This window comes from Neomonachus schauinslandi, chromosome 16 (genome assembly GCF_002201575.2).
Source record: "Neomonachus schauinslandi chromosome 16, ASM220157v2, whole genome shotgun sequence".
In the NCBI taxonomy this organism is placed as follows: domain Eukaryota; kingdom Metazoa; phylum Chordata; class Mammalia; order Carnivora; family Phocidae; genus Neomonachus; species Neomonachus schauinslandi.
The window spans coordinates 15803997-15831488 of NC_058418.1; the positions used below are offsets into that span (position 1 = coordinate 15803997).

The 27492-nt window shown below is 38.0% G+C and overlaps 2 protein-coding genes across 10 annotated transcripts in view; one reads left to right on the plus strand and one right to left on the minus strand.

Moving 5' to 3' along the window:
- LOC110590097 (zinc finger protein 567) overlaps window positions 1-27492 on the plus strand; it is a 156349-nt gene that overhangs the window by 99776 nt on the left and 29081 nt on the right.
- On the minus strand, window positions 861-27128 carry ZNF146 (zinc finger protein 146). Of its 9 annotated transcripts, none has more exons than XM_044922201.1 (3): window positions 27060-27128; window positions 17148-17381; window positions 861-3951 (listed from the first exon to the last, which is right to left on the minus strand). In XM_044922201.1, the coding sequence occupies exon 3, from the start codon at window positions 3155-3157 to the stop codon at window positions 2279-2281; it is 879 nt and encodes a 292-aa protein (XP_044778136.1). In that variant the 5' UTR covers window positions 3158-3951; window positions 17148-17381; window positions 27060-27128; the 3' UTR covers window positions 861-2278. The 9 variants fall into 9 exon arrangements, 7 of the variants coding, with proteins under 7 accessions (XP_044778136.1, XP_044778138.1, XP_044778135.1 ...); XM_044922203.1 differs by lacking the exon at window positions 27060-27128 and adding an exon at window positions 26885-26969 and having other exon boundaries at window positions 17148-17238; XM_044922200.1 differs by lacking the exon at window positions 27060-27128 and adding an exon at window positions 26885-26959 and having other exon boundaries at window positions 861-3286.

Sequence of the window (27492 nt, forward strand, 5' to 3'; positions counted from 1 at the left end):
GTTTTAGGACTAAAATCTTATATACAATATTTTTCTTAACTGGCAGGTGATAAAATGGAGGCAATTTTAAAATGGTGTACAGGGGCGCCTGGGTGGCTCCAATGGTTAAGCAACTGCCTTCAGCTCAGGTCATGATCCCAGGGTCCTGGAATCGAGCCCCGCGTTGGGCTCCTGGCTCGGCAGGGAGCCTGCTTCTCCCTCTCCCTCTGTCTCCCCGCCCTGCTCATGCTCTCTCTATATCTCTGTGTCTCAAATGAATAAATAAAATCTTAAAAAAATAAAATAAAATAAAATGGTGTACAAACATGCGGTATAATTCCTCAGTAGATTAATATAGAACAACCTTTTTAAAAAGTGGGTGGGGGACTTCATATTAAAAAGGACTAAGATTTGGGGTGCCTGGGTGGTTCAGTTAAGCACCCGGCTCTTGATTTCAGCTCAGGATATGATCTCAGGGTTTTGGGATGGAGCCCAGCACTGGGCTCTACACTCACCTAGGAGTCTGCTCAAAGATTCTCTCCCTCTTCCTCTGCACCCCGCCACTCTGTTTAATAAATAAATAAATCTTAAGGGGGGAGGGGAGACCTGAGCTGAGATCATTGTTGGAAGCTTAACCAACTGAGCCACCCAGGTTCTCCCCAAACTTAAGCTGTTCTCATGAAAATGTACAGGACAGCAAAATTGGTATTCCAAAATCAGTTTATCTGAAAAAGACAAGTTATATGAAGTATGTGCATGTACACTTACTGAACTAAAAGTTCTTAAAAATTTCTAAGCTCAAATGGTATGTTGCAAAGTAATGTTAGAAATGTAAAGACAGACCATACAGTGCACACCATAACATGTAAAAATAAAACAGATTTGGATTATGCTGTCATTTTTAATTTTAATAAAATAGATAATTTCGTATTACATAGAGAGCAAGTCCATCCACTCATTATTGATAAAATTTTAGAAATATTTTCTATAAAAAGTTTAGTACTTGATTGGGAATGAATCCATTAGAACATGATTTCTACAGGTACAGTGTTCCCATCCTCACCCCCATTCTTATTAATTTTGAGAAAATTTAAAAATACAGAAAAGTACAAAAAATAAGACAAGATATCCATATACCACAATCCAGAATTATCCAGTATTTTGATATATTTACTTGCAGTCTTTTTAGTTTTTAAGAGAAATGGATGTTTATATATAAAATTGAAGTCCCTTTAAACAGTCCCCATCCCATCCCTCCCACACTCATCCCCTTTCCCTTCTCCACTCTTCACAAGCAACCACTATCAAGAGTTTGGTCTGTATCTTCCAATCCATTTCAAAAACATTTTAAAAACATACATACATATATGTATCCATTACCAATACTGAATTTTGTGAGAAAAGTTTTAAAATTTACAAAAATGTCATTGTAATATATGTGTTATTCTGCAACTTCATTTTCCCCCTTCAACATGATTTTTGAGATCTTCCTCTGTAATACATGTAGATCTTGCTTGTTAAATTTTACAGATATACAGTATTTCATCATTAAGTATTTTCCATTTTGTTCCCGATGGGCATTTAAGTTGTTTCCAACTTATGGCTACTACAAATCATGCCACAGTAAATAGACTGGTATATATTTCCGAAGCATACAAACTCAGAATTTCTAGGTATTCTTAAACTTGTTATAAGGAATGTTTCCCTACTCCCAAGGTCATAACCATTTCAGTATGTAGCTTTTTCATATTCCTGTTTTTATCTTCTTGGATCTTACCTTGGTGTATATATAGTTCATGGTTTGTTTTTTTCCTTGGAGAACAGATTACCTTCAAATCATTGTTTACATAGTCTCATTATCTTCTCACCTCCCATTGCCATTTCTATCATAGTCTAAATTCTAATAAATGCATAGGTGTTTCCAGAATCTCTTCTGTTCTGCTAAATCAATATAAAAGTCTCTTCCTTTCCAAAACTTACAACTTATTTTTTTATTACATTGGTGAAAATCTCCAGATCTATGCAGACAGCAATAAGAAGCATGTTTCCCATTCCCAATTTTAGTGGAAATGCATCTAAAGTTTCAGCATTACCTGCACCATCAGCTTTTTTGTTGGGTGCAGGATTTTTATCATACAAATGTCTTTCTTTTCAGTATAAATTCCCTGGTGTCCAGGATGTTTTTCGCTTTTGTTTTCCTCATTTGTGATACTTTCCTTGAGCATGATTATTTCTGATGTGCTACGAGGCTTAAATTCTTAGTCAATGCTTTCCAATTTTTAAGATATTTACATGGTTTTTAATGAGTATGAATTTTCTGATGTCTAATGTGGTGTGACTTCTGGCTAAAAGCTTTCCCACATTCACTACATTGATAAGGCTTCTTACCTGTGTGTATTCTCAAATGCAGAGCAAGGGTTGAAAACTGAGAGAAAGCTTTCCCACACTCATTACAACCATAGGGTTTCTCACCTGTATGGCTTCTCACATGCACAGTAAGAGATGAACTTTGAGAGAAGGCTTTTCCACATACATTGCATTCATAAGGTTTATCACCTGAATGAATTCTCACATGTACAATAAGCGATGTTCGTTGAGAGAAGGCTTTTCCACATTCATTACATTCATAGGGTTTCTCTCCAGTGTGAATGTTCTGATGTTTTATGAGGTACTTCTTCTGGCCAAAAGCTGTTCCACATTCACTACATTTAAAGGGTTTCTCTCCAATATGAATTTTCTCATGCTCAGTAAGGTTAGACTTGCCACTGAAGGTTTTTCCACACTCCTTACATACAAAAGGCTTCTCTCCCGTGTGAGTTCTCTGGTGTCTGATGAGGTTTGACTTCTGAATGAAAGCTTTCCCACAATCCTTACACTCAAAAGGTTTTTCTCCAGTGTGAATTTTCTGATGGGTAAGGAGGTTTTCCTTCTGGCTGAAGGATTTTCCACATTCATTACATTCAAAAAGCTTCTCTCCAGTATGGGTGTTCTGATGTTTAATGACATATTGCTTTTGGCTAAAGGCTTTTCCACATTCATTACATTCAAAAGGTTTCTCTCTGTTATGAAAATGCTCATGCTCGGTGAGATTTGATTTGTGGCTGAAGACTTTCCCACATACCTTACAAGCAAAGGGGTTTTCCCCACTACAAATTCTCTGCTGACTGAGGTGTGACATCTGAATGGAAGCTTTCCCACATTCACAAGGTTTCTCTCCAGTATGAATTTGTTGATGAATGAGGATTTACTTTTGGCTGAAGGTATTTCCACATTTCTTACATTTGAAGGGCTTCTCTGTGTGTATGACCTTTCAAATGTAAAGGGATAAAATTCAAGAGAAAACTTTATAATACACAGTACATTACAAGCTTTGTCTCCAAGTATAAATTTTCTAATGCTCAATGAGGTTTTGTTATATTAACTGGTTTCTCTCCAGTAAAAATTTTCTTCTGCTCAATGAGATCTGTCATCTAGCTAAAGCCTCCTCAGTATTCCTTAGAACAGGGTTTCTCTCCAGCCTGACTTCTACATTTAATGAGGTGTGACATATGAGTGAAAGTTTTCCCACATTCAGTAAATTCATAGGGTTTCTCGCCAGTATGAATGCTCTGTTTTCAGAAAGCGTTCAAACTTTTTTAACTAAGGCATTTCCACACTGACTTATACTTAAAGGGGGTTATTACCATAAAGAATAAGCTGTGGCAGGATTTCCAAACTAAATTAAGTTGATGATTCTTTCCTACACAACTTCCCTCATGACTATAAGCTAAACTGTGTTTCAAATTCTTTCTAGGTAAGTTGAAAAAGATGTTGCCCTTAAAAGATATAATGTCTGAGATCAGAGGAAGTATTTTTCCAATTTTCTTATATTCACTGCTTTTTGTTTTTCCTCAGTCTTTACTGGAGATGGATGCAACTTCCTTCCCAAGTCTTGTTGCCTCTCTATCTGCTCATCATCTTCTCAGGCTTCTTCTAAAATGGAGTACAAAGAATCATCATTTAAAGGAGTTAATGTATAAAGTGCTTAGTACTGTGGCTGGCAAATGGTAAGCACTCGATAATGTTAGCTTTATGTTACCATTATTTATGAGTTTTCCCATTACTAGTAATAAAATTTTGGATTGTGCTTTTGGGATGAACTCTGGAAGCCCACCTCACAGTATGAAAAAATCCTCATGACCAATGTCACCAAATAACTTTTGAGAAGGAAACGCTTGTGGAGGATATCTGCATAGAAAATTAACATTCATGGGCACACAGAGCTTAAGGATTACTCTTGAAAAATAACCTTTCCCATTTCTTAGTTCAGCAAACTGAATGTAACCAACAATGAGGAATTAACAAGTAGGATAAAAAGATGACATAAAATTGAGAAAGTCTCCCAGGATGTCTAAGAAAAGGAAAGGAATTAACCAACAACTGCTTCCTTCCAAAACTCCAATTAAAGACAAGAAAAGGGAAAATGGTACAAGCTCACAAGAAAAAATGGACAGGACTAGAGACATCAATACACACAGACATTAACAAATTTCCTGATAACATAAGAGCACACAAAAGATTTTCAACACAGCAGAGCTGAGGAAGTTTAAGTATGTAAAGATACTGCAGAAGATGCCAATGTCAAACCAATTTATGCCACAAAATACCAGAAAGACTAAGGAAATGAAGGGAATCAAGTACCTCAAAAGAAGGAATAAAGGATGGTAGCTGAAAAAAAGATTATATAAGGTGCAGTTGGAGCACTACCCTCCCAGTAGGACCACTCCTTTGTAGGAAATGGAAATTATTCTTTGCAGAAATTTTTTTTTTTTTAAAGATTTTATTTATTTATTCATGAGAGACAGAGAGAGAGAGAGAGAGAAAAGCAGAGGGAGAAGCAGGCTCCCAAGGAGCAGGGAGCCCGATGCGGGGCTCGATCCCAGGACCCCGGGATCACGACCTGAGCCGAAGGCAGACGCTTAACCGTCTGAGCCACCCAGGCGCCCCTCTTTGCAGAAATTTAATCAGAGAAGCTCCAGGCTCAGGGACATCCAGTAAGAGATGATAAGGGAGAGGTGCTACACTGAAATCAATGGGATTAAATCTGTACATAATATGGTGAGCCCTCCAGGACAGTCTGTAGCTCATGCCAAAAAGGGTTGGCCTTCGTAATATATACCTGTGAGCAGGGTATGAAAGGCTCCTTCTCTGAAAAACCTGAAAAGCCCATGAAAAAACTCAGTAGATACCCCTCCAAGATGTTATCTGTCACCTGTACTCTCTCTCTCTTTTTTTTTTTTTGACCAAAACAAAGGACCTGGACACATCAGGGTTTGTGTGAGTAAAGCAGTATAATCATTCTGTGGAGACCCTGGTCCATAAGGCATTCCCCTCCCCCACTTTTTTAAAGATTTTATTTTATTTTTTTAAAGATTTTATTTATTTATTTGACAGAGAGAGACATAGCAAGAGAGGGAACACAAGCAGGGGGAGAAGGAGGGGAGAAGCAGGCTTCCCCGCGGAGCAGGGAGCCCGATGCGGGGCCCGATCCCAGGACCCTGGGATCACGACCCGAGCCGAAGGCAAACGCCCAACGACTGAGCCACCCAGGCGCCCCTAAGATTTTATTTTTAAGTAATCTCTACACCCAGCGTGGGGCTTGAACCCACAACCCCGAGATCAAAAGTCACAAGCCCACCAATTGAGCCAGCCAGGCACTTTTTTTTTTTTTAAAGATTTATTTGAGAGAGAGAGAGAGAATGAGTGGGAGGGGCCCAGGGAGAGGGAGAGAATCTCAAGCAGACTCCCTGCTGAGCACAAAGCCTGACACGACCTCACTGGATCTCACGACCCTGAGATCATGAGCTGAGCCAAAACCAAGAGTCAAACACTTAACCAACTGTGCCACCCAGGTACCCCACCCCATGGCATTCTACTTTTGATTCACTGAAACCTACCAGATGACTAGAAGCAACCAGGTATGAAAGAACTTGTGATCACCTTTTAGTGGATCAGTCTTAAATATGGTCGCAGCCAATATTTCAAACACATTTGAGGAACCCCTACTAACAAGACAGATCAACATCAAAAGAAAAAATAAGAATGTCTGAGAAATATAGGTAAGGAACAATAAACAACAACAAAACCTAAAACCAATCAGACAGATGATATTTTATCAGTGAAACAATAATCTGGTTCTGTAAGCAAGAAACAAAAAGTTCCTTTGAAATTAAGATGGGGAGTGGGAAGTTAGACTGTATTATTCACTAATTAACAGGGTCCTCTTACTGGAGAAGGATTATAGTACTTCACCCTAGCAAACTCAGGCATGGCCAGCTAACCTGTTTGGCCAATGAAATATAAGCCCAAGTGACAAGTATTTCCCGGAAGAAGCTTTAAGAAGACAAATTCAGGGACGCCTGGGTGGCACAGTCGGTGGAGCATGAGACTCTTGATCTTGGGGTTGTGAGTTTGAGCCCCATGTTGGGTGCAGAGATTACTTAAAAATAAAATCTTAGGGGGCGCCTGGGTGGCTCAGTCGTTGGGCAGCTGCCTTCAGCTCAGGTCATGATCCCAGAGTCCTGGGATTGAGTCCCACATGGGGCTCCCTGCTCAGAGGGGAGCCTGCTTCTCCCTCTCCCACTCTCCCTGCTTGTGTTCCTGCTCTCTCTGTCTCTGTCAAATAAACAAATAAAATCTTTAAAAAAATAAAAATAAAATAAAATAAAATCTTAGGGGTGCCGGGGTGGCTCAGTCAGTTGAGTGTCTGCCTTTGGCTCAGGTCATAATCCCAGGGTCCTGGGGTCAAACCCCACGTTGGGCTCCCTGCTCAGTAGGGAGTATGCTTCTCCCTCTCCCTCTGCCCCTGCTCTCTCTTGCTCACTCTCTCTCAAATAAAATCTTTAAAAAATAAATAAAAATAGGGGCACCTGGGTGGCTCAGTTGGTTAAGCAACTGCCTTCGGCTCAGGTCATGATCCTGGAGTCCCGGGATCGGGTCCCGCATCGGGCTCCCTGCTCAGCAGGGAGTCTGCTTCTCTCTCTAACCCTCCTCCCTCTCATGCTGTCTCTCATTCTCTCTCTCGCAAATAAATAAAATCTTTAAAAAATAAATAAATAAATAAATAAATAAATAAAAATAAAAATAAAAATAAAATCTAAAAAAAAAAAAAGATAACAAATTCAATGCCAGTTACTCAAAAAATTAAAAATAGGGGCACCTGGGCAGCTCAGTTGTTAAGCGTCTGCCTTTGGGTCAGGTCATGATCCCAGGGTCCTGGGATCGAGCCCTGAATCAGGCTCCCTGCTTCGCGGGAAGCCTGCTTCTCCCTCTCCCACGCCCCCTGCTTATGTTCCCTCTCTCGCTGTGTCTCTGTCGAATGTAAATAAAATCTTCAAAAAAAAAATTAAAAATAGAACTAACCATATTCACTTCTGGTTATACATCCAAAGAAAATGAAAACATTAAGTCAAAAAGATATATGTGCCCCCATGTTCACTGCAGCATTATTTACAACGGCCGAGTTATGGAAACAATCTAAATGTCTATCGATGGATGAACAAAGACAATGCGGTACATAAAATACAATGGAATATTATTCAGCCATTAAAAAGAACGAAATCGGGGCGCCTGGGTGGCTCAGTTGGTTAAGCGACTGCCTTCGGCTCGGGTCATGATCCTGGAGTCCCAGGATCGAGTCCCGCATCGGGCTCCCTGCTCGGCGGGGAGCCTGCTTCTCCCTCTGACCCTCCCCCCTCTCATGTGCTCTATGTCTCTCTCAAATAAATAAATAAAATCTAAAAAAAAAAAAAAAAAAAGAACGAAATCTTGCCATTTGCAACAACATGGATGGAACTTGAGGATATTACAGTAAGTGAAAGAAGTCAAAGACAAATAATGTATGATCTCACTTATATGTGGAATCTTTTTTTTTTTTTTTAAGAAATTATTTATTTATTTGACAGAGAGAGACAGCGAGAGAGGGAACACAAGCAGGGAGAGTGGGAGAGGGAGAAGCAGGCTTCCCACCGAGCAGGGAGCCCGATGCGGGGCTCGATCCCAGGGCCCTGGGATCATGACCTGAGCCGAAGGCAGACGCTTAACAACTGAGCCACCCAGGCGCCCCTCTATGTGGAATCTTAAACAAACCAAGCTCATAGATAGAGAACATACTGATGGTTGCCAGAGGTGGGGTTGGGGTGTGGGCAAAATGGGTGAAAGGGGTCAAAGGTACAATTTCCAGTTATAAAATAAGTCATGGGGATGTAATGTACAGCATGGGAACTACAGTTAGGAAAACCGTATTGCATATTTGAAAGTTGCGAAGAGAGTAGTTCTTAAATGTTCTCATCGGAAAAAAAGTTCTTTAACCATGTGTTGACAGATGCTAACTAGAGTTACTATGGTGATCACTTCATAATATATACAAGCATCAATTATGTTGCAGGGGGTGGGGGGATGGGGTAATTGGGCGATGGGCATTAAGGAGGGGACCTGATGTAATAAGGACTGGGTGTTATTTGCAACTGATGAATCACTAAATTCTACCCCTGAAACTAATAATATACTGTATGTTAACTAGCTTGAATTTAAATAAAATCTTAGGGAAAAAAATATATTGTACATCTAAAACTAATATAATGTTGTGGGTGAATTAGACCTCAATAAATTTTTTTAAAAGACAAATTCAGAGCATAAACCAAGGTAACATATTAGCTGAGTGAATAAGTTCCAGAAAACAAAAGAAGAACACTGATTAGAGGAAATACTCAAAGAAAAACAAAACAAAAAAAAGCTTCCTCTCCTGTAAGCCATGAATCTCTAGACTTAAAGGGCACACTTAGTACCTTGCATGATGAAAACAAGATGCATACCTACATGTATCACCATGGTATTTCAAAAGAAAAAGAGGCCATAAATAAAAAAAAAACTATTATATATGTACACACACACACATATATATCACCCAACTACACGCAGATATGTATCACCGAAAGGAACAGGAATCAGAATGTCACCAAATTTCTCAACAGAAAAACGAGAAGCTAAAAGACAAAACTCTGAAGGAAAATTCTAAGCTTAGCCTACCAATCTAATGGGACAAAGCCATTTTTCAGGTATGCAAATTTTAAAAAATTTTATCTCAATGCACCTTTCCTCTCAGGATGCTACCAGATGAGCTCCACCAAATTAGTAGGCAGAGAAGGTGATACAGAATCCAAGAAAGGGGATATAACATGGGGAAAACAAATGAAAAAAAGTCTTTGATAATGTTGATGAAAAACTACAAGATAAGAGCTATCAGGTCAAAGTACAGCCAGTTCTGACTGGAGCAGGACAAAAATTCTACAGGTATATCTCCATGGGGAAAAAAATTTCCCAGTGCATTTGACCATCTGGAAACTAGTATTTAGAGAGCTTTTAACTATTCTATGGAGTCTGTGCTAAATATAGAAAACCAAGGAAACAAAAGTATGACAAATATAAATTCCATGAAAGAAAAAAAAGTATAATAAATAAAATTCTATACTACACAAATACTTCTGTTCTATATGAAAGGATAATAGTTGTCTCAAAAAGATGTCTTAAATAAGTTGTGAGCTAAACTAGTCACTTTTTTCATGGAGCACTATTAATTTACTTCAATAAATTAATAAATGACTGCCTTACAAATTATGGTTATTCAGACTTGGGTATTATTTGGCAGGTACTTTCTTGAGACAGAACGAAGTGAGAATCATTTCAAGAAAAACAACAGACAGTACATGTTGCCAATGATAAAATTTGAGTTTTCAAACAAAAATTAAAATTTTGGAAAATCTGTATCCTTCGCCATGAGATTGATAGGTCCCAATACTTAAAAGACTTTGATATGGGGCGCCTGGGTGGCTCAGTCGTTAAGCGTCTGCCTTTGGCTCAGGTCATGGTCCCAGGGTCCTGGGATCAAGCCCCACATCCGGCTCCCTGCTCAGCGGGAAGCCTGCTTCTCCCTCTCCCACTCCCCCTGCTTGTGTTCCCTCTCTCGCTGTGTCTCTGTCAAATAAATGAAATCTTTAAAAGAAAAAAAAAGACTTTGATATGGTAATATTTGAAAGATCTGTATAACTCAATTGACCAATACATGATGTTTCAAAAGTCATGCATGGGCAAGAGACCCACTCAAATTTTAAGACAGACCAACAGATTTTACCTAAGAAAACAAAAAAATACAGAGTTTCAAATTCTATATTGCAGCTAATCTTGAAAAAATTATTTATCAGGTGTTAATGTAGTACCAAAAAATATCCACAACTATCTGAAAAGGCTACTGAAATATTTCTCCCTTTCTAACTACATCTGTGTGAAGTCACAATTTTTTCATATACGTCAACCAAAATAACATGTTACAACAGCAGAAATGAGAAATCTAGCTGTCTTCTATTAAACCAGACATTAAAGATATAGATATGACAAATACTGCCTCTCTTCTCACTAAACTTTTTCATTTTGAAAAATTATTTTTTTTTAATTTGTCAGAGAGAGAGACAGAGAGAGAGGGAGAGAGAGCATGAACAGGGGGAGCGGCAGGCAGAGGGAGAAGCAGGCTCCCCACTAAACAAGAAGCCTGATGTGGGACTTGATCCCAGGACCCTGGGATCATGACCCGAGCCGAAGGCACTTAACTGACTGAGCCACCTAGGTGTCCCTGGAAAATTATTTTTATTAAGAAATATAATTTAGGGGCGCCTGTATGGCTCAGTCGTTAAGCATCTGCCTTCGGCTCAGGTCATTATCCCAGGGTCCTGGGATCGAGCCCCACATCAGGCTCCCTGCTCAGCGGGAAGCCTGCTTCTCCCTCTCCCACTCGCCCTGCTTGTGTTCCCTCTCTCACTGTGTCTCTCTCTGTCAAATAAATAAATAAAATCTTTAAAAAAAGAAAGAAAGAAAGAAAGGAAGGAAGAAAGAAAGAAATATAATTAAAGGGCACCTGGGTGGCTCAGTCGTTAAGCATCTGCCTTCGGCTCAGGTTATGATCCCAGGGTCCTGGGATCAAGCCCCGCATCGGGCTCCCTGCTCGGTGGGAAGCCGGCTTCTCCCTCTCCCACTCCCCCTGCTTGTGTTCCCTCTCTCTGTCAAATAAATAAAATCTTTAATAAAAAAAATATATAATTTAAATTTACAAGTAATGGGATTATTATTTTTTAATAAATACACTTTTAAAAGTTTCTCAATTTTACTTTTAAATAAGGCAAATATCACTAAAGTCCACATAAACCAAAAGGTCCTCGTGTTTGTTTATATATTCCATTGTGGTAAAACACACAACATAAAATTTGCCATTAACTATTTTTTTAAAAAGCCATCCAGGCGCCCCTACCATTAACTATTTTTTTCCTTTTACTTTTTGTAATTGAGGTATAATTGACATAACATTATACGTTCTTTAGGTTCAGGTGTACGACAAGGATTCGATATTTGTATACACTGCAAAATGGTTACAAGTCTAGTTAACATCTGTCACCATACATACAGATCTTTTACTTGTTATGAAAATTTTTAAAATCCAGGTGGTCCTCAAGTTTTAAGAATATAAAGGTGATTGCTAATGGGTACCAAGTTTCCTTTTTGTGCGGATGAAAATGTTCCGGAATTAGTGGTGATGGTTGCGCAACTTGGGAATATACTAAAAACCACTGAATTGTATACTCTAAAAGGATGCATTTTATGTTATGTGAAGTAAATCTCAATAAAGCTGTCATTAAAAAAAAAGTGGAAGTCTGAAAACTGCTACTCAAAACATTTCTCATTACTCATTCAACAAATACCTTCTTTCCTTACTCTGTGCATGGCACACTTCTAAGCTCTAGGGATAAACAATAGTGACCAAAACTGACAAAATTCGCTGTCCTCATCAAGATTACACTATAGTGGACAGATAAATAAAGAAGATGGTTTGTTAAAAAGCTGTAACTGCTATGGAAAAAAGATCAGAGAAGGGTAGAGTTTTAATTTTAGATAGAGTGGCCTCTGAGAAGGCAAGATTCAAGACATAAAAGAAGAAAGTGAGCATTCTGAACAGATTTTAAAGAAATTCACCAGACCTGAGGAAGAGCCTGTCAAGCATGTTAATTATGCAATCAGTGAATCACAATTATGCATATTATGTTCCTCATGTCCTTCTTTGGTTTAACTTGACCCCTCCTATTTTTTGACCATCTTAGAATCTACAGAACCTCCTGAGAGCAGCTCCAATAACATGCTCCTAAAAAGCTTTCTCCAATCTTGTCTCTTACTTATGAACATCTTTCCCTGAACTTCTAATTACAATCAGATTCACTTTTCCTAAAATGTTTCATACTAAGTATCTTTAAACCGAATTTGTATATAGCTAAGTCTTAACATCCTAACTATAACCTGAAATGCTGGATTGTATTAGTCACTCTACTCTTTTCTTTGAATGGCTGATGGCAGAAATTTTTTAAATGCCAGGGGCAATACCATGGGAGAAAAAAGGAAGAGAGAGAACTTAGATTTTAAAGACTAAAAAGACAACAACCAAATCCAAAGTCTAAGCCTTGACTGGATTCTGGCATTTTAGAGAAAGCTGTACTCCACACCGGGTATAGTTAAAGAAAAAAAAAAAAGAACAAAATTTTTTTAAAGCTATAAAAGTATTTTGGATATAAATGAGGAAATCTAAATATGGACTAATTATTACATATTAGGGCATTATAGCTAATCCATCTAAGGAGTAATGATATTTTGGTTACGTAGAATGATGCCATTATTTTTAGACAATGAATACTTAATTTTTTAGAGGTGAAGTGTCATGACGTTTCAGCACATACAAATATGCATACACAGGGAGAGACATATAAAACAGACATAGCAAAATAAGTATTGAATCTACATAGTGGTATATGGGAGAATGCTGTACTCTTCTTTCAGATTTTAATATTTGAAAATGTTCATGGATAAAAAACTGAAAAAGAATTGATCAATAACAATCCTTCCACAACAATTCATAGATTAGTTAATAAGTATCTCCTATTTAATCAAAACGGGAGACAGAACCATGGGCCTTCTTTTCAACAGGTTATAATATAGACTCCAGATACCAAAATATAAAAACATGTAAGACAACTTACTCAGGACTTTTGAATTTCCATGAAAATGTGAAACAGGATGGTCGAAGGGGAGATCAACAAAAGAGGAACATGTTTAAATAAGTAGGACCTGAATAGGTAGAACATTGCGTAATCAAAAGCCAAGATTCAAAGAATTTTATAAAGAAAATACGTTCACATTTATATTCATGGTTAGTTAATATGTCCTCTCTTGATAAGATTAAAGTATATCTTTTTAAAGGCTTGGCTGACCATATCTCAAAGATCATGAGAAAATAAATAATCCAGACATAATATGAAATTGGTTTTAGGTAATCTCTCTGGACCTGAAAATAATGAGCTGAAATCTCCAATTTAGGTATTATATTAATGACTTCAGTGATACAAAAAGAATGAAACAAATCAGACAGTTGTTTATAGTATAAACAGGTAAAATTATGGTGGGCAAGACAGAAAGGCTGGAAAAATAAAAACTGATACTATAGAGTTACTTCTAACTTCAGAATAAATGAGTGTTGGGGAGCCTGGGTGGCTCAGTCGGTTAAGCATCAGCTCTTGGTTTCGGCTCTGGTCATGATCTCATGGGTTGTGGGATAGGCTCCGCACTGCACATGGAGTCCGTTTCAGATTCTTTCTCCCTCTCCCTCTGCTCCTCCCCACTTGCACTCAAGCAGGCACACACACACTCTCTCTCAAATAAATAAAATCTTTTTAAAAAATGAGTCTCTGGGATTTAATTTATAAAGAAAAGGAGGAAAGGCAGAATGCAGTGTTCTAGGAGCCACCTCCAGTGAGAGGAGAAAGGGGAAAAAAATAAAAGCAAAAGATAAGAAAACACTTAGAAAGATAAAGCAACATCTCAGGTCAAGGCACCAATCAAGCAAAAGTGCGAGAGAATTCCTACAGGGGTGACTCACACGACATAAATAGATCCTTTCTTCTAAAATGGTAAAATAAGAACATCTCTGCCCACTTTTCACATCTGTGAAGGATAAAGAAAAACAGGGAAGAAAAAAAAAAAGGGAAAACTGCATTGTTGAGAAGAGTAGGAAGTAGCTCTAATTCTAACATCTTATGAGGATAGTTAGCAGGCAACTGCCATTGCTGTTTTTTTAGGGAGAGTTCTCAGGCACAGTGCTCTCCGAAAACATAAGGCACAGCCTCAGGGGCCAAATCATCACCTTGTTTCTAGTAACAGAATCCAGGAATGTAGGCTGGATACAGAAGACTTGGTGGACCCACCAGCATCCCTAAATGGTAGGGAAAGTAAGATGGAGCAAGGAAATACAGAGACACCATCAGTAAATAAAGCAGCTTACTAGTACGGCAGAACAGAAGGTCACAACTATCTCCCTAAATTCTTGACTTGTATATCTAACTGCCTATATGAATATGCACTTAAATGATCAGTAGACACGTCACAATCAACAAGTCCAAAACAAACCTCTTGATCTATCTCCCAAAATTCCTGAAGTCTTCTTATCTCAGGAAATGTTAACTCATTCTCTTCTAGATAAAACCCTGGAGTTATCAGTGTGATTCCTCTTCCTCTTATAAACAATACAACCTAAAAAATAAATAAATAAAAATAACACAGTCTATCAGCCAATCCTGTCAGCTATTTCTTTAAAATATTTTAAGAATCTGGGGCACCTGGGTGGCTCAGTGTCTACCTCCAGCTCAGGTCATGATCCCAGGGTCCTGAGATGGAGCCCCACATCAGGCTCCCTGCTTTTCTCTCTCCCTCTGCCCCTCTGCTCCTCCCCCTGTTCGTGATCTCTCTCCCTCTCTCTCTTGCTTTCTTTCTCAAATAAATAAAATCTTTAAAAAAATAAAATATAAGAATATGACTTGTCACTAGCTCAACTACTACCATTTTCTTACCTAGATTACTGCAATAGCCTCTGATTAATCTCCTAGCCTTGGCCCCCCATACCTTATTTTCTATACAACAGCCAAAATATAATTTTGATCTTATCACTCCTCTGCTCAAAACCCTTTGATGATCTCCCAAATCACTCAAAATAAAGGTCAAAGTCTCTGATTTGGCCTGTTACCTAACCAAACCTGTTCTTTTTCCTTTGTGCTCACTGTGTGCCAGCCTACTCTGCCCTGATCAGTATTTCTAAAATAGCAAGCTCCAGACTCAGGGCTTTTAACACTTTTTGTTCCTTCTGGCTGAATGCTCTTCCATCAAATACTACATGCCTCACATCTTTTTTTCAAACATCATGCTTTTAGTGAGACCTTTCCCTGACCAACTCATTTAAAATTATAACTACCGGGCGCCTGGGTGGCTCAGTTGGTTAAGCGACTGCCTTCGGCTCAGGTCATGATCCCAGAGTCCCGGGATCGAGTCCCGCATCGGGCTCCCTGCTCAGCGAGGAGCCTGCTTCTCCCTCTGACCCTCCCCCACTCATGTACTCTCTCTCTCTCATTCTCGCTCTCTCAAATAAATAAATCTTAAAAAAAAAAAATTATAACTACCAACTAGCCTTCTCTATGCTGGTTTTCCTTGCTTTAATTTTTCTCCAGAGCACTACCACCATCTGATAGAACATATATTTTTACTTATTTACTCACAGCGTGTCTTCCTCAGGAGGGAGGAATTTTTGAAAACTTTAATCAATGACATCTCCTTAGTAACTGAAATGGTACCTAATAATATCATTCAATAAATACTTGTCAACTATATGAATATACCATGTCGAGAGAAATGTAAATTGGTTTACTACTTTTGAGAACATGCTTATTTCTGTCAAGTCTATAAATAAACATAACTTTGACTCAGCATTTCCACTTAGGATAAATCACTATATAGTTGTATCTACACTACCTCTGCAAAGCAATATAAATAAGTATATATGCACTTGTGTATTCAAAAGCATACGTCTGGAAACAACCTAAATGTCCATAAATAGGAGACAGGTCAAATAAAATGTGTTGATAAGAGTCCTTCCCAGAAAACAAAAACAAACAAAAACAACTATGGACCCAACAGAATACATACTACCATTTATATGAAAAGGAAAAGTGAGGGCTTACATACGTATATATTCATATTTATAGCATAGATATATAATATATGCTGGTTTATTCATAGACTACCTCAAGAAGGCTACATGTGAAACTCTTAAAAATGACTGCATCTTTATATATATGTATTTTTTAACGATTTTATTTATTTATTTGACAAAGAGAGAGCACAAGTAGGCAGAGTGACAGGCAGATGGAGAGGGAGAAACAGGCTCTCTGCTGAGCAGGGAGCCGGATGTGGGGCTCGATCCCAAGACCCCAGGATCATGACCTGAGCCGAAAGCAGCCGCTTAACGGACTAAGCCACCCAGGCGCCCCATGACTGCATCTTTAGAAAAAAATCTATAGGACTGAAATAAAGAGTTAAGAGACTTTTTCACTGTACACCTTGATGTTCAACAATTTTTACAAGCTCATGTTATTATATTAAAAACCAAAGACTCATAACATTTATATGCACATACAGCAGAAAAGGGCAGAACTGATTGCTAAGCCAACAACTTCTGAAAGAGGTATATGGGGGTGGAAGAGAAAGGGAGGCTTTGTTTGTTGATGTGTAATGGGGGAGAAGGTGGGATAAGAAGACAAGAGAAAGCATGATTACAGATGTAAAACATAATTCAGAGGCATTTTACCACTGAAAGAATGAAAGAAGGTGGCAAGTAATAAAAAGGAACCTAAATGTCAGACAATATATAAAGACTTAAGACCTATAAAAGACAATGCATGGGAGGAAAAAAGTCTATACACATTGGGAGGTATGAGATGAGGGTATGAATGAAAGGGAGAACAATCACACAGAGGTAATACAAATAAAGTGTGAAGTGCTGACATCCAGAATGGAGATAAGAGGGGCATCTAAAAAATCTGATTAAATAATACAGTACTGAAGCAGAAAAAATCATTACTGTAAATGTAATCCAGGTATCTAAAGAATTCATACCAAGTAAATACTCCAAGTCTAGGGACTATAAGAAAACATCCCTGAGTATTTCAAAGGTATCAGTGCTGCCTGAACAACTGTGACCTGCCTTGCCATTAACTCACCTGAACAAATTTCCTTTCCACTTTGTTCTCCACCATCCAGAGTGTCTTCTTATTCAACAGAGGATCACATACAGTTTGGTCAGTTTATAACCTGCTTTTGGGGAAATGACACAGCACTAGAATGTTAATGCTGGGGGCCAAAGTACCATCCTAGAACTCAGGCTGAGCCCTGGGGCCTCCAGGCCTTCTGAATGATGAGGCAGGTGCAGTTTCCAGGTACACAAGGAAGCAGCCCTGTGAAAAAGAACAAAGTAATGACCTTTTGCCTTAGAGATTAAAGCACACACAATTATAATAAGCAAAGGGACTAAGACTATCTGAAACCTGAATTTCAAAGCCATACCCATTAAACCATTTAAGTTTCCACACATCCAGAAATGGGGTAAAAAAGAATTATTTCTCAGAATTTCACTTACATAGGAAAGCTGTTCATACCTTACATGACTGGTTGCTACTGTTCTGTACCACCACATTCCTACATAGGTTCCTGAGTGGATTTTAACCATGGCCCTTATTCCTGGATGAATTTAATACTCACATCTATGACAACAGCAGTGGATGCCTATCAGAACTAAGTCACGAGGATACAATGCATAGGAAATCGTTCTTACAGTATTCAGGAATAAAGCTGCAAAAAGTTTTCCTGGAGTCCTAACATTTACTTTGTATTATAATCTGATTAAAACTATGTATTAGAAATGTCCTCTAGGGGCGCCTGGGTGGCTCAGTCATTAAGCATCTGCCTTTGGCCCAGGGTCCTGGGATCAAGCCCCACATCGGGCTCCCTGCTCCACGTGAAGCCTGCTTCTCCCTCTCCCACTCCCCCTGCTTGTGGAATTCCCTCTCTCGCTGTGTCTCTCTCTGTCAAATAAATAAATAAAATCTTAAAAAAAAAAAAAATTTTTTTAAGGACATTATTGGGACAACTGACAAAATTTGAATATGGATTTTGTATTAAATAGTAGCAATGTGTCAATGTTAAAAATTTTCTGATTCTAGTTACCATACTATGGTCATGAAAAACAATGTCCTTGTTCTTAGAAAATTCATGCTGAAATACTTATAAAGGAAGCATGTATTCAACTTAGTCTCAAATGGTTAAAAAAAATTATGCACACAAATATTTGGACAAAGAAGGAAAAATAAAGCAAAAAAACAAAACGTAAATGGTAAATTTGGGTAAAGGATATATGGGACTTTCTGAACTAATCCAACTTTTCTATAAAGTTGAAATCATATAAAAAAAAAGCAAAATCCTAAAAACCTGAGTTACTACTTATACACATACACACTATCTACTATGTATGTTGAAAAAGCTTGGTCACCAATTTTTGTGCTGGGGTGTGGCAGAGATGGAGGGCTTAGAACATAATTTAAACAGTAACGTACACAGAAACAGGGGAGAGTGAGTTGGCTGAAGACAATCTGTAGGGGAAAGGAGATCAAGTTTGATATTCTGGACATCCAGAGTGTCAGGTTTCTGAGTAACATGCAGGCAACTGCGCATATACGTAAGGAGCTCAGAATAGGCCTAGGAAGCCCAGGAAGGAAATGGGAATTTATCAGCTGTGAGAATATCAGTGCTGCTGAAGACATAGGTGGAATGTGACTGTGACTGCTTAGAGAATATACACAGTATATGAAGAAGATAATCAAGGACAGAATCCTAGGAACACCCAATAGTCAAAGAGGCAAGGAAAGGTTTCAAAGGAGCATGGTGGCTGCTTAGTTTTGAATCTTTCAAGTACTTCTTCTGAAAACTATACAAAATATCAAGAATAATGGGGGTGGTGGGCAGCCAATACACACTTTATTATCTTTTGTAAAACTAGCAGAGAGAATACGTTCACTCTAAATTATATTAAGTGTAGCCCCAAACACCCAAAATAGTAGATATGGTGTAGGGACCACAACAGTATGGCAGGCACAGCAAGAAAGACTACATAATGGTGAACAGTCTTTGAAATAACAGATCTCAGAAATAATTAGCAAATATTCATTCTCAGAATGACAGTGTGTGAGAACTGTTGCAACTGAGTCTAATAATGAACAACAAAACTAGAACCAAAAAACCCCTCCCAAACTCCATGTACCAAAGGCAGACCCACAAGTGGCCTAAACAGGAAGTTGCAAAGAAGCCTAGGAAGAACTGGGAATGCTTTGAGGGATTCTAAGAACTTAAAAAGCTCAGATTTGTGCAGCTAATATTTCTTTACTGAATGAGTAGGTCTCACCCTAAAGGGATCTAATAAAACAAGACCTAGATTAAACAAAAAAGGACTGCGGGGAAAGCAGGAGTATGCTTAAAAAGTACTTGGGAGTAGGGTGTCCCCAGATTTAGTAACTTCTAAAAGTGAATTTATCATTCTGGAAGGCAAGTACTGTGAAGAATTATGGGAAAACAGGGAGATGGGAGATAGAAGTTGGCTTCAACCAGGTCAGGGTGAGGAACTCATTTGCTTTAAACACTAGAAGAGGCACATAAACTCTGAAGCACAGAATGCTATTATGTTTCCTTTTTCCTGGTAATGGTCTCAAAAAAAATCTATCTCATGCAAACATGAGTAAACAAAATAATTTGTCTGTATCCATACAAAGATACTACAAGAAAAACAGTGAAAGCAAACAGCATAACTTTCAAACAGCTGAGTAAACTCACATGAAAAATACTGCAACAAAGAAAGAAATGAAAACAATGAATTTTTAGAACTTTAAGAAGCAAGCAAAGCTATATAAAGAACACAATGATAAAAACAGACTCTTAACTATAGAGAATAAACTGAGGGTCACTGGAGGGGAGGTGGGTGAGGGAATGGGTTAAATGGGTATTAAGGAGGGCATTTGTTGTGATGTGCACTGGGTGTTATAGGTTAAGTGATGAATCACTAAATTCTACTTCTGAAACTAATATTACATTATATGTTAACTGGAATTTCAATAAAAACTTGAAATTACAAAAAATAAAAAAAGAATACAATGATAGAGACACTAAGTGAAGAGAAGGTCACTCAAAAGGAGGGAATGAAAAGAAAACAAAGTAAGAATAGACATCTTGGGGTGCCTGGCTAGCTCAGTCCGTAGAGCATGTGACTCCTGATTTTGAGGTTCTGAGTTCGAGGCCCATGCTGGGTGTAGAGATTACTTAGAAATAAAATCTTAAAAAAAAAAGGATGAACATCTTATTTTGTTCTGCCTGATTTTTTTTTTTAAAGACTGCAGTATTAGAGTTTGGGGGGATTTTTGTTTTCCTTGATTAATGTGATCTTTCCTGGTTGTTTCATCTGAGGCATAGCAGTAGCTTCAGCCTTAAACTTTTTGTTTCTACTCACATCCCCAGAGTTGCAGGCAGCATGGGTAATGTATATATAGGTAATCATAATCTATATCTGACCACAGAAGCCAACATCTTATCCAATGCAAAAACAAACACTGGAGGAGCTTCTATTACATTCTACTAAAAATAAGGATGCTGACTCAAGTATTATATAATTATAAGCAATAATTCGGTAAATTAAGCTGGAAATAAAATTAATTTATAGATAATCAACAACTTTCCCATATACCACAACAAATGACATTGTTGTAAAACAGCAATAGAAAAAATAAAGTACCTAGAAATAAACTTAGTAAGAAGGTCTAAAACCTGTTATGAAAAAAAATTTAAACACTCCAGAGGACCCAAAAGGAAACTGGAACATATAAATAAAGTACATATCATGTACATGGACAGTATTTAACATCATAAAGATCTAATGTCCCTTTCTCCTAAGTTATTGTATAAATTTCGTGCGATACCAATAAAAATAAGCTTTTTCCCCCGAGAACTAGACAAGTTAACTCTAAAGTTTATACAGAAAAATAAGTAAGTGGGGGCCTGGGTGGCTTAGTCAGTTAAGCGGCTGCCTTCGGCTCAGGTCATGATCCCAGGGTCCTGGGATCAAGCCCCGCATCAGGCTCCTTGCTCAGCGGAGAGTCTACTTCTCCCTCTCCCTCTGCCTGCCTCTCTGCCTACTTGTGCTCTCTCTCTTTCTCTGTCAAATAAATAAATAAAATCTTTAAAAAAAAAAGAAAAAGAAATAAGCAAGGGGGTGCCTGGGTGGTTCAGTCAGTTGAGTGTCTGACTTTTGATTTTGGCTCAGGTCATGATCTCAGGGTCCTGAGACTGGGCTCCGCACACAGCAGGGAGTCTGCTTGAGATTCTCTCCCCCTCCCACCCTCTGGAAGCACGTACATAGTGTATGCGTGCGCGTTCTCTCTCAAATAAATAAAATCTTGAAAAAGAAAGAAGAATAGCTAGGAAACTCTGAAAAGAACAAGCAATAACAGACTAGTTACACCAAAATTATAAAGATTCAATAATAAAAATATAAATATTGGTATATGAATACAGACTGGAAGATGGATGAGACTATGAAGTCCAGAAATAGACCAATACATGTGAGAATTTATTATATGATCAAAATGGAATTTTAAAATAAACTTAAAAACAAATAAATAAAATAGTAAACTTAAGAACTTTTAATAAATGGAGTTGGAAGAATTGGGTAGCCAACTGGAAAAAGAGGATGCATGCCTAATATACAACAGGATAAACTCTAAATGGACTAACATATAAATATAAAAATGAAACCCTATAAAAATTATAAGATTTGAAAGCACTGGTGAAGGCTTTGACTATAAATGATTGATAAATCTAACTATATGAAAAAAACCCACAAAACCCTCATGATTCAACAGAATTTTTAAAAAAGAGGGGTGCCTGGCTGGCTCAGTCAGAAGAGCATGCAACTCTTAATCTCCAGGTTGTGAGTTCAAGCCGCACATTGGGTGCAGACATTATTTAAAAATAAAATCTTTAAACAAATTTTAAATATAAAAAATTAAAAAAAGAAAAATGAACGTCAAAACAAATTTTTTAAACTTGAAAAAAAAAAACTGCAACTCATTTCACATAGGGCTAACTTTTCTAATGTACAGCTACTAGAAGAAAAGGGGACCCCCCACAGAAAAATGAGAAGGATATGAACAGACAGTTCCCAGATAAATACATGAAGCCCTTAAACATATGGAAGATAATCAACCTCCCTCATAAGAGATGTAAATAACACTACACTGAGATACCAATTTTCACTTATGCCTTTGGCAAAAAATAAAATAATAACACTATACTCTAATGGTAAGGTTCTAGCAGAGAAGGTGCTCTTGTACATTGCTAGTAGAGTGTTAAGTACCTAGCTATACGGCAATCTAGAGATACTCCTGCATAAGTCCAAAATGACACAGGTAAAAAATTATTCATTACTGCAATTAGTAACAGCAAAAGATTGAAAACAACCCAAATGTCCAACAACAGATGTCCAACAACTGAATCAACTACGGTAAACACACACAATGGCATCTTATTTATACAGCAGTTAAAAAGAAAAAAAATAATAATAATGATTAAGGACATCTTCAGGACACATGGAAGAAACTATACTTGGCTGGGACAAAGAATGTGATGGGTGAGGGAAGCAGAATGAGATGTTATCACTGTGAGTTGTATTTCTTTTGTTGTTGTATCACATAAATATGTAGTTTCTTTTAATTTTTTTGTTTTTGGGGGTTTTTTAAGATTTTTAAATTTTTTTAAAGTAATCGCATTAAATTTTTTTAAAGTAATCGCGATACTCAATGTGGGGTTTGAACTCACAACCCCGAGATAAAGACCTGCATGCTCTACCAACTGAGCCAGCCAGGTGCCCCCATTAGTTAGTCCTTAAGTAATCAAATTCATTTTTTAAAAAGCAGTCCCTGAACTTGAAAACAAATTGAAACAAATGAACCCAACTATACATTAACCTGAGTAACAAAGTTCCCCAAAGAAAGGATTTAGACTTTAGAACAGAGAATTGACTGTACATCTTTAGTGGGATGCATTCTAGGGACAAAATAGCTACAAAGAAATTTTTCTGATAAAGTGATAAAGTATGTTCATGGTTACTATTAATACCAGTAATGTTACTGTGAAACCCACTTTCCTTATATTGAAAGATAAAACAAAGAAAATAAGCATTTATGTTAACATGTTTCAAAATTTTTACTATGAAATATAATTAGGAGCTAATTATTAGATAAAAATATCATAAAATTTAAATTGAATTAGAAATACTTATATGAACTCATGATTTTTAAAAATGGATTTTCTAGCTCTATCACCAAAATGCCTTGTAACAAAATTACTGCTGCAGCAATGAGAACGTCAGCACCCAGATCTTGGGCTCTAATACCATTCTCTAATAAAAGGAACCAGAGCTCCTTGGGAGAAATGGCAAATTCGAAGGCTAAGAGGGAAGGTAGAAAATGGGCCTGGAGTGCAAGAAGGTTTTCAAATTAAATGGCAGCAAGTCAAAATGAACTAGGAGTCAGACTGGAGGAATGTCTACCAGCTAAAACTGTGGTAATATGAGTATCAGAAAGAAAGTTTTAGTTACTAGAACACAACTTTATAATGATGCTTACAAGTCAGAAAAATTTGAAACAATTTGAGGTTTGCAATCAAATAAATGTAAAAGGAATTTTAAAAACTAGGAAATCACCACTTTCCAACCCTTAAAGAAGCTGATTTAGCCAAGGATTATTTATCAGTGTTGAAACCATCCATTAAATCAATGGGGAATGAACATTCATACGGTACCAAAGTAAATCATAAAGATTTCATTTTGGTCAAAAAGGGAAAAATATAATCACTAATGATATGTCTCTCCTTATGTTATGCAATTTGAAGATCATCTCTGATGTACTCTGGCCAAAAGTAAGTCACAATTTGGATTTTTAAAAAACATGATCAGAGGTTCTGAATTACAACCATGAGAAAGTAACCACAGAAATCAAAGAACATTTTCATGAAAAAGATAATGATGGGTTTCTAAAGATGAATGTAACTTGAACACAGAAATCTTAACTTCCTCATTCCAGTTATAAAAGGAAATGTCAAAAAAAAGTTTAAACATGGAAATAAAAAAAGAACATCTATATATCTGAATCTTTCAGAAATATCTACCAGAAATAGTACAAATGGCTGTACTATTTCTAAAGAACTATTATTTTGCAGATAGTAATTATACTATTTATCATTTATCGAGTACTTACTACATACCAGGCACTATTTTTTAGAACTTAGAACTCCTTACTTAATCTGCACAACCAACCACCCCATGAATAGATACTATTATTTTCTATTAGTAAATAAACAGGCATAGGTTTAAGTACATCAAGGTACAAAGTGGCAGACTTCTGAGTTAACAGCAGTCTGGCTCCATGGCCTATGTCCTCCTTAAAAACAAACAAAAAAACAAAACAAAACAAAACTTTAACTTTTAAATACTAAATTCATATACTTAGAAAACCAACATAAAAAGTTATTTGCCCAGGCACCTGGGTGGCTCAGGTCATGATTCTAGCGGGCTGGGATGGAGCCGCCCCCCCACTGAGCTCCGTGCTCAGCAGGGAATCTGCTTCTCCCTCTCCCTCTGCCCCCCAACCCCCACGCGTGAATCATTCTCTCTCAAATAAATAAAATCTTAAAAAAAAAAAAAAAAAAAGCTATTTGCCTTTGCCCTACCTATCCCGGTACCACCACCCCAAACAGAGATAGCCACTTTTATTAGTTTCTTGCCTATCTTTTGAGTTTTCTAATGGAAACAAATACAAACATATATTATTTCTGCCTCTTCTTACTTCAAATGAAGCATACCATACATTTGGCATCTTGTTTTCACTGAACAATACATTTTAGAATTATTTCAGTGTCAATATACAAAAAGCTTCCTCCTCATTCTTTTGTACACTTGTGTATTATTCTGTTGTATAGATGGACCTAATTTTATTAAATGAATCTCCCAGTGATGGCTAATCTTTACCTATACCTGCAATGAGCAACTTCATACCTATATCATTTCATGCAAATGCAGGTACATTTGTAGGATTAATTTCCAGATGTGAAACAGTCACGCCAAAAAGAAAATACATTTGTAATTATAGATGTTGCCTGCTTCATGCTAACACCAATACGATTTCAATTTCTAAGGATTTATATTTTAAAATACGTTACCACTAGATGGATGGATCTAGAGAGTATAATCTTAAACTAAATAAGTCAAAGACAAATACCATATGATTACACTGATGTGGAATTTAAGAAACAAAACAAACGAACAAAGGAAAAAAAAAAAAAGACACAAACCAAAAAAACAGAATCTTAACTACAGCGAACAAACAGATGGTTACCAGAGGGGAAGTGGGTGGGTAGGGGGATGGGTGAAACAACTGAAAGGGATTAAGAGTACACTTGTCTTGATGAGCACTGAATAATATATACAGTTGTTACATTACTATATTGTACACCCGAAACATATAATACTGTATGTTAACTATACTGGAATTGAAAAACAAAAAACAAAACAAACAAAAAAACATTAGCGCTGGGCTCCCACCTCCCCACAGCCAACTGCTTTTCTTTTTCAGAGTTTTACTGGCTATTCTAGTTTATTTCTCCATATGAGGTGCATAGTCAGTTTATCTAATTCCCCCGCTCCCCCCCAAAAATTGTAGATACTTTTATTACGATCACATTGAATTATTAAATTTATTTAAATTTGCACACGCTTTATGACGTCTTCCTATTAAAAACATGGTGTATCTAATTAATATATTATTCCTCTCAGCACTTTTTTTTAAAAGTTCTTTTCTAATAATTTTGCAGACTGTTTCTCATTTTTTTATTGTTACTGTAAATAGTTCTCTTCTACTATGTGTTCTGGCTGTTGTTTATTTGGAGACTGTTGATTTGTAAATATTAAATTGGCACCCAATTACTTTAACTCTTATTATTTAAAATTCTGTTAGGGATGACTGTGGGGATTCCTTAAAAAAAGCATCTTTGTAGAAGGAGTAACGGTCTTTATTACTTCACAAAATCCATTCAACTTGGAAACACCTCGATTCATTTAGGAGTCAGACCCCTAGAAACTAGGTCAGACTAGTAAATAAACATTGCCTACAACTAAATTTTCTTCAAAGAACGAAGATAACCGTACCTAACCTGGAACTCCAAACCCTTGACTCTAATCCTGGGCTTTCTGTGCTATATGACGCTGTTGCTCAAAGTGCAACGTCGGCATTTAATCTAGGACTTAACAGCAGCCCTATTAAAATACCCTGAAGATCAGGAGATTTGAGATCGTCTCAAGCTCCCCCACGAACAAAAAGTGCCTTCGAAATAGTCTTGCTTGCTTAAAAAAGAAGAAACCACGGTGATCTGCATTCTACTCCAATTAAAAGTAAATGTGTTTTTATATAAAAATTCACTTTTAAATCAGTTCTCACTTAGCTTTTCCCCCCCTTCAAATAAAAAACACTCCACGAAGATGGCACCGTTATTATCAGCACTTTCGACAAGCGAAGTGCGGCTCAGATATTATTACCTCAATGCTAGTCTCCTACATCTCCCTCTCAGATGCAGCCATACACAATCCTGCACCCAGGTTCTCACTCAATAATCCCGACATCCAGTCAAACTTACGGACAAACTCAGGGTCACACACGCTGGAACCCTCCTCAGAAACCCCCACCCCCACCCCACATGTAGGCCAGAAGCTCTTAAACCCACTCCTCATCCTCGCGCCGCGCCCCAACAGATCCAGAATCCTCCCCTTCAACCTCCCCGACCCGACCGGCCCAAGACGCCCACATCCCACCTCCTACTTTCGCGCCACGTGGACCCAGGGGCCGGACTGACCCGCGGACAAAGACCAAAATGTCCACTCGGCGCGCTGCGCCTGCGCACTCCGAGGGCGAGCGAGCACTCCCAGAAGTCTCCGCGACGCGGCCCGCACGGTCACCGTGGCCAGGCCCAGGCTTGTATCTGATTACCTTCTGTCAACAGCAACGCCGCTTTTCCGGCCTTGAACTACATTTCCCTTAAGGCTTTGCTGGTCAGCACTCTGTCCCACACGAACTTGGCTGCCACTTCCAGTGATTATGGGGCTCTCAGGGTGAGTCGTCCTGCTTTAGAAGAAAATCAGCTCAAGCCTGGTGGGAGGTTTGGAGCAGGGACTACGTCTTTGAAGCTCCCCCAGGCGCAGTGTGAAACGGCCAAACTCAGGCTCTGAGGTACGAGGACGCCATCTTAGCTGTCTCTGGTCTGGCTCTGGACTACGTTTCCCAGAGGCCACAGTGGCTCGACGTTACGTCTTTCTTGACGTCGTGGCGAGATCGTTAGCTCCACAGGGACCCGGACGCGACCAAGGGGAGGCAGAAGGTGAGGGGTCTGGGAGTCCGGGGCGGGGACGGGGCGTGTCCAGAG

Excerpts from the sequence above, each read along its gene's own strand:
- ZNF146 (XM_044922201.1), bottom strand. The coding sequence starts at position 3,157 with ATGTCACACCTCAGTCAGCAGAGAATTTGTAGTGGGGAAAACCCCTTT.